General features: G+C 40.1%; 1 protein-coding gene across 5 annotated transcripts in view; it reads right to left on the bottom strand.

Annotated features, from left to right (window-relative positions):
* The window catches only part of SUDS3 (SIN3A corepressor complex component SDS3), a 50,445-nt gene that overhangs the window by 19,937 nt on the left and 23,042 nt on the right, over positions 1 to 7,466 (bottom strand). For all 5 annotated transcript variants that reach the window (XM_075835435.1, XM_075835402.1, XM_075835410.1 and 2 more), the window contains exon 4: positions 3,312 to 3,383. In XM_075835435.1, coding sequence (XP_075691550.1) covers positions 3,312 to 3,383 — 72 coding nt within the window. The remainder of the gene's footprint in view (positions 1 to 3,311; positions 3,384 to 7,466) is intronic.

Here is a 7,466-nt window from a genome sequence, read left to right as displayed (position 1 = left end):
TAAGAATGTTCAATTCCGACTAAATATTTTATGCTCGAATGCATTTTTATTTCGCAAATGAAAATCTTTTACACAGAGCGGGAATACTGAACAGTGCGTTGTCTACCGGGTATTCGGGTTGACAGATTATTGGCACAGGCTGGTGGAAAATCATATTACAGAAAAGCAGCTGAAATGTAACCTTTAATGTATATGCGTTAAAAAAGCTTGACAAAAAAAAGAAAAAGAAATCTAAAATACCAATCATTATGGTAATGAAAAAACACACTGAGGCGATGTTTATTGGTAGAAGGACAGGTAGATATGTGTCCAAACAGGGAAAAAGTTCCTTGCCTATCCCTGTGTAACCTAGAATTATACAGAGCATCATGTAAGATGGAAGGTCCTAAAACATGATTTCAGGGACTTGGGTAGTAAAGCTCAGGACAAGGACCTCAAATGTAGTATTTTCAGAAAAACTACCTGTACCACACCAGAGAGACAAAGCGGTAAAAAAGTGGCTAAAGAATTACTGTAGGAAGCAGGGGTTTGATTTCTTAGAGAACTGGCCCGAATTTACTGTTGGCTATAGATACTAAAGTAGGGATGGGCTGCACCTGAATTAGGAGGGTGCAGTGGCTTTGGGGGAGAAGATGGCTGGAAGGTTGGAGGAGTATTTAAACTAGGGAAATGGGGAAGGACAATTACTGTATAGGTGTGGAGGACAGCGTAGCTAGTGAGCCATAGAGAAACAAGAGCGGCAGCGCACATGCATGACTTGCCGCTCTGTTCATACAGGGGACTCTGGACCCCCGTTCTCTTGATTGGTGGGGTCCCATCAAAAAATGTGTTTGATCGCTGATGAGAAGTTGTTGTGGTGGGATAACACCTTTGAATAGACAAATCACTGGGTCCAGATGGCATACACCCCAGAGATTTGCAGGAATTAGGTACTGTGTAGACCCTTATTTCTAATATTTAAGGATTCTATTATGACATGGACTGTTCCACGGGACTGGCGCATTTCAAGTGTGGAGTAAATATTCAAAAAGGGGTCAAAAAGTGACCTGGAAACTGTAGGCCTATGAGTTTGACCTTTATTGTGGGTAAAATATTTGATTTATTTTTTTCTAAAGGATGCTATCCTGGAGTATCTTAAGAAAACTAACCTAATAACTAGGCATCAACATGGGTTAATGAGGGATCAGTACTGTCAAACTAATCTGGACAGCTTCTATGAGGAGATACGTTTTAGACTGGACCTGGGTAAGTCTAGGGATGCTATGCATCTCTGATATTGTGCCACATAAAATTGTTGTACACGAAGTGAAAACGTTAACAACTGGCTCAGGTGGTTATTAATGGCTCATTCTTAGATTAGGTTGCAGTTACCAGTGGGGTTTTACAGGGGTCAGTATTGGGCCTACTTCTTTTTAATATGTTTATTATTGACCTTGTAGTGAGCTTAGTGTATAATTTTACTATTTGCAATATTTGGGAAGCTCCAGTGACGTAACTGACCATATATGGAACGTTTTAGTAGAGCTTCGACGCAGCAGAGACCACCTGCCCCCGTTATGTAAGGCAATGTCAGCTCTGTGGGATCCACACAGGGAACCCCTAACCCGCAGAGTGGCCTTATCGCACCTTCCGAACAGCTGGCGTCCCTGGCTGCTATCTCAGCCTGGGAAAGCTACGTCACTGGAGAATCCCTAGGGTAGCCCCAGCGACGTAACTGACGAGTTACATCACTGGGGCTACCCCAGGGGAGCTCAAGTGATGTAGCTACTTTATGCATCCGTCGCAGCCTACGTTTAACATATACGTTAGCAGCTTTTTCCTAGCGTAGGCAAAAAAAGTGATGAGCACAGGGCCATATTCGGATATTAACATTACTTTGAAGAGCTCTGGTCTGCAATGTTTTTAACCCCTTTCCGACAGCTGTATATTACAGCTGACACCCTGCTCTAATGGCCAGGATAACTTAGATTATGTCCATTTAACCGCTTAGAACTGCAGTTAATAGAGTCCCGTAGTGGAAGAAAAAAAAATGTAATTTTAAATAAGTTAAAAGTTTTCTGGGATATAAAAAAAATTATATTAAAAAGTACTAAAAAAAGAAAAAAAAAAAAAGACCTTTTCAAATTTTTCTCCTAAAGTAATGTAAACAAAAAACAAACATTATTGGTATTGTCGCATCCATAAACGTCTGAGCTATTATAATATAACATTATTCCGCACAGTGAACGCAGTTAAAAGAAAACCGAATTGCTTTTGATCACCTTACATCCCCCCCACCAAAAATTGAATAGGAAGTGATCAGAAAGTTGCATGTACCTCAAAATGGTATTAACAACAACTAGAGCTCACCACGCAAAAACTAAGCCCTCACACAGATCCATCATCAAAAAAGGTTTTTGATCTCAGAATGTGGGAAAACACTTAAAAAAATGTTTTTTTAACACATTGTTTTGATTTAGTAAAAGTATACATTTTGTATCACCACAATCAAATTGACCCGCAGAATAAAGTTAACATTTTTCCGCATGGCGAATTAAAAAAATAAATAAAATAAACTCAAAAAACAATGGAGGTATTGTTGTTTTTTTACGTTCCACCCCACAAAATAAATTTTTAAAAAGTTTCCCAATATATTATATGGTACATTAAATGGTACCATAAAAAACTACAACTCGTCCCGTAAAACAAAAAAAAAGCCCTTACATGGCTAGGTAGACGGCTAATACAAATGACGGGCAGTGTGTTTTGTGCAACTTTAAAATTAGTTTTTATTAAAAATTCATTTTACTTTTTGAGATACAGCTGTATCGTTTGCTGAATCCTGTACCCGTCAGGACCACAGGACTGACGGGTTCAGTGAAAGCCTCTGACATGCAGGATCCACCGGTTATCAATCACATCTAAGTTCATAACTTAGAACCCGCTGACACTTAACCCGCCAGGTCCACGGGACTGAAGAATTCAGGTCTTAGCGAAAGATACAGCTGCTCTGTATAGAGAATATATAGCAGATGTAGCTCAAAAAGTAAACAGAATTTTTAATAAAAACTCATTTGAAAGTTGCACAAAACACACTGACTGATTGTATTATATATAAAAATCACTTTCAAAGTTTTACATAGCCTTTAACACCTATATTTTATAATGTAACGGGGAGCATATTCATATCTTCTTTCCTAGTTTATTTTTGTAGAACGTTTGACTGCATCGCATTGCCTGAGGTGGGTAACAGAACCTTGGGAAAACCATGGAAAAGATGGTGTTTACCATTGTCATTTTTCAGGTTTTAGGATGCAATGTCTTGCTCTTACCAGCATTTCTCAATCTCTCTTTATACTGTTGATCTAATTTTTTCATGCGTTTCTGGTACTCTTGCAGTGTACCTACAAAGAAAAAGGCATGACATAATATTTACAATATACTTTTATATAAACTTTTTCACTTATTTATAAATAATAATACTATTATTATTTTATCTCCTTAGCTTAAATTAAAAAAAAAATATAAAAATAAAAAGAGTGTTGCTACCATTCTGCAGTGTTCCTCCATATACCAGATGTCTGTCAACTAACTTTTCTTTAGGAAAATAATTTCAACTTTATATTTAGTGAAACAAGTAAACATGACATCCAAAAGAAATAACACTATACATCAAAGAAATGAGAAATTATTGCTAGACACAATATTGCGGATATCCGATCCCTGAGAAGTATATAAAGATGAAATTATTCAGCAACTGCCAGTGTTTAGTACAAGACATGACTGAACAACGTGGTCTGTGGGGTAAGGCGAACAATACCGCTGCATATGTGAATTGTTCCAGAAAAGCAGATGTTAAACGTTATTAGAGAGTGGAGCATAAGACAAAAACAGTATTTATGTACGTACAATGCTGGGCACTGCAACATATGGGGATGGGCAAAACGTGGCTCAACAAAGTATTAGCTAGAACACCAATGCAAACATCCAGTGTTTTATAACCAAACATTTTAGATAAACTAGTTTTTATTGAGATATGATTTTAAAAGATACACACAACAATAGCATAAAAAGGTAAAAAGAGTCCAGACAGTTAAGAGTGGGCTGCTGGCAAAAACATCTATACCATGACATAATACATTGTAGTTAGTCAGCAATGGTAAGACAGAAACAGATCTTCAAACAGTTGAATTTAACCACCATAACAGATAGACAGTAATTGCAACATAACCAAAAAGTATAAAGCAAATAACAAAGAATGAGGTAAAGAGTAGCGATGTGCCAGGAGCCCACTTACACCCAACGCGTTTCGCCACCAGGCTTCATCAGGGGGGAAAAGGTATTGGCTCAAGGAGGAAATGGGGTAATATATATATATATATATATATATATATATAGGTCTAAAAATTTGGTTTAATCAATTTTACCTGAGGTATGGTTGAGGCAAACATGGTTGAGGACCGGAAATGGTCAAATTAGGACAAACCGAGTGGCCAATAAGAGGAGTTGTGAGTAATAAGTGGGACCAGCAATAGATGCAAAAACAGCAGAGATTGGGTGAAATAAGTGTCAAAGTGCTAAGTCTGGAAGAATGGCAGTAGAAAAATCCTACATACTACATTCGGTAACGGGAATATGGCGGAAGGGCATCATGAAAAGGGGAGTGAACTGATTGGCCAAACAGTGGATACGACACTGCCAAAAGGGCGGCGAAATAGATGTCATACGAGCAGTGACAGGGAGGGGAGACAGGAGAACCTCCATGCCAAATGGGGCATGCGCAGGAGAAAACAGAGCAGCGCAAACGCCATCCGGGAGGGGGAAAAGTGCAATTACGTGTTCTTTGTTATAATGTTCCCGTTACGTGCCATTTATACATGCATACCGTCCAAATATAGACTCCCATCCTCACTTTTTCCTCACAACCCTCCCGAACGGCGTCTGTGCTGCTGGAGGGGGATGGGAAAAAGTGAGGATGGGAGTCTATATATGGACAGTATATATGTATAAATTGTCTTTTACTTTGTGTGAATAGCCGAGGGCGTTGCTCACCTGGGCAATAGATGGCACCAGGATGCAATACAGGAAAAAGGCAAGCTGGCAGAGGCAATGTGATGCTCTAGGCAATGTTCTGCTCAGTAACCTTGAACCTGGTATACATGTGGATGTTACTTTGACATGTACCATCTAATTAAACATTGTTGCAGACCAAGTCCACCCCTCAACGTTAACCGTTTTCTCTACTGTTAGTGGTGAGCAAGATAATGTGCCCTGCCACACTGCAAAATTGTTCAGGGATGGTTTGAGAAAAATGACAAAAAGTTCAAGGAGTTGACTTGGTCTCCAAATTCCCCAGATCTAAATCCAATCGAGCATCTGTGGGATTTAAATTTTCTGCAAACTAAGCTTAACCCCTTCCTGCAAAATCACGTACAGTTACGTCATGGGAACTGGTGTTTTAACGCACGTGTACGTGAAGGAGATGGAGCTAGCTCAGGAGCTGAGCCAGCGCCATCCCCGCCTGGTGTCAGCTGTATGTTACAGCTGGCACCCTGATGTAACGGCCAGGAACGGAGCTAGCCCCCGATCCAGCCGATTAACCCCTCACATGCTGCGTTCAATAGAGATCGCAGCATGTGAGGAGTTTTTAGCCACCGGCACCCCAGCAACGTGATCACTGGGTTTCCGGTGGCTGCAAAGGCGATTGGAGGCCTAATACTTACCTCCTGGTCTGCCAACAACGGTAGCCTCCTATGCCCCGCTCGGCAGTGGGGCCTAAAATGCTTCCGGTACCATCGGCAAGATGGCGCCGGCACAGATTCCGGCTCAGAAGCTGAGCCCGCGTCATCAGCGGTAGGTGTCCGCTGTATGTTACAGCGGACACCCTGATGTATCGGCAGGAACCGGAGCTAGCTTCGATTCCTGCCAGCAACCCCTTCGATGCAGCGATCCAATGCAATCGCTGCATCTTAGCGGTTTGTAGCAGATCGGCAGCCTGCCAAGGCTGGCGACTGCTACTATGGCAACAGGAGGCCTAACAATGGCCTCCTGTCTGCCATTACGGAAGCCGATTAGACCCCGACCGGAGGCGGAGCCTGATCGGCTTGCTGTCAGTGAACAACTGACAGTTCCAATACATTGCACTACATAGGTAGTGCAATGTATTAGAACATCAAACAAACAGTTGGATCTTCAAGTCCCCTAGTGGGACTAAAGAAAAGTGTAAAAAAAAAAAAAAAGTGTAAAAATAAAAGTTGTAAAAAATACAATAAAAGTTTCAAGTAATAAAATAAAACACAATCTCCCCCTTTTTCCCTTATCAAGTCATTATTGAAAATAATAATAAAGCATACATATTGGATATCGCTGCGACCGTAATGACCTGAACTATAAAAATTTTATGTTATTTATCCCGCGCAGTGAACGTAAAAATAAAAAATACTGCCATAATTGCTGTTTTTTTGGTCACTTTGTCTTCCAAAAATTGAAATAAAAAGTGATCAAAAAGTCGCATGTATCCAAAAATGGTACCTATGAAAACTATAATTCGTGATTCGTAATTGACGAAAACATTAAAAAGTTATGGCTCTCACAACATGGCGACAGAAAAAATACATTCTCTCTATAAAAGTAATTTTATTGTGCAAAAAGTTGTAAAACATATAAAAGTGCTATAAATTAGGTATTGTCGGAATCAAACTGACCCGCAGAATAAAGTTAACATGTAATTTATTAAACTTGGTGAACACTATATAAAAATAACTAAAAAAAGATGCCAGAATCTTTTGTCACCTTGCCTCCCAAAAAAAAAGGATAAAAAGTGATTAAAAAGTCACATGTTCCCCAAAATGGTACCAATAATAACTACAGCTCGTCCCGAAAAAAAACAGCCCTCATACCACTAAGTCTATGAAAAAATTAAATAAGTTAAGGCTCCAATAAGTTAAGAAAAAAAAATATCCAGTTGTGCAGCCCGAGAGGAACACTTCTGTTTCAAGAGGCGAATTATCAAGGAACTAAAATTAGGGAACCAGGAAGGGTAGGGCCCAAACATGTCTGCTGGAATCGAGGGCACCTATATTTTACCAGGACAACACTACCCAGCTAAATTCCCCAAACTGCAAATGTGCGGAGTGTGGACCAATAGGAGGATAAGGAAGGACATTTATCAGTGCAACACCGACCTGTGCAGAAGGGATTGCTCCACAGCGTAACACACATCTATGGATTATTTTATTTACCTTATTATTATACCACCTGACTATGCCCCTGATGTACTCTGCCCGGCTCACATATGCCCCACATTATAAACGGAAACACCAGTAAGTCTCCAAACAAAACTACTACCAAGCAAAATCCACGCTCCAAATGGCGCTTCCTCCCTTCTGAACCCTACAGTGTGCCCAAACAGCTGTTTACTTCCACATATATGGCATCGCCATACACGGGAGAACCCTTTTAACAATTTTGGGTGTGTGTGTCCCCAG

The sequence above is a fragment of the Rhinoderma darwinii genome, chromosome 1 (genome assembly GCF_050947455.1).
Source record: "Rhinoderma darwinii isolate aRhiDar2 chromosome 1, aRhiDar2.hap1, whole genome shotgun sequence".
Taxonomy (NCBI): Eukaryota; Metazoa; Chordata; class Amphibia; order Anura; family Rhinodermatidae; genus Rhinoderma; species Rhinoderma darwinii.
Note: the sequence above shows the minus strand (reverse complement) of the source record. Positions and strands in the feature narration are given on the sequence as shown.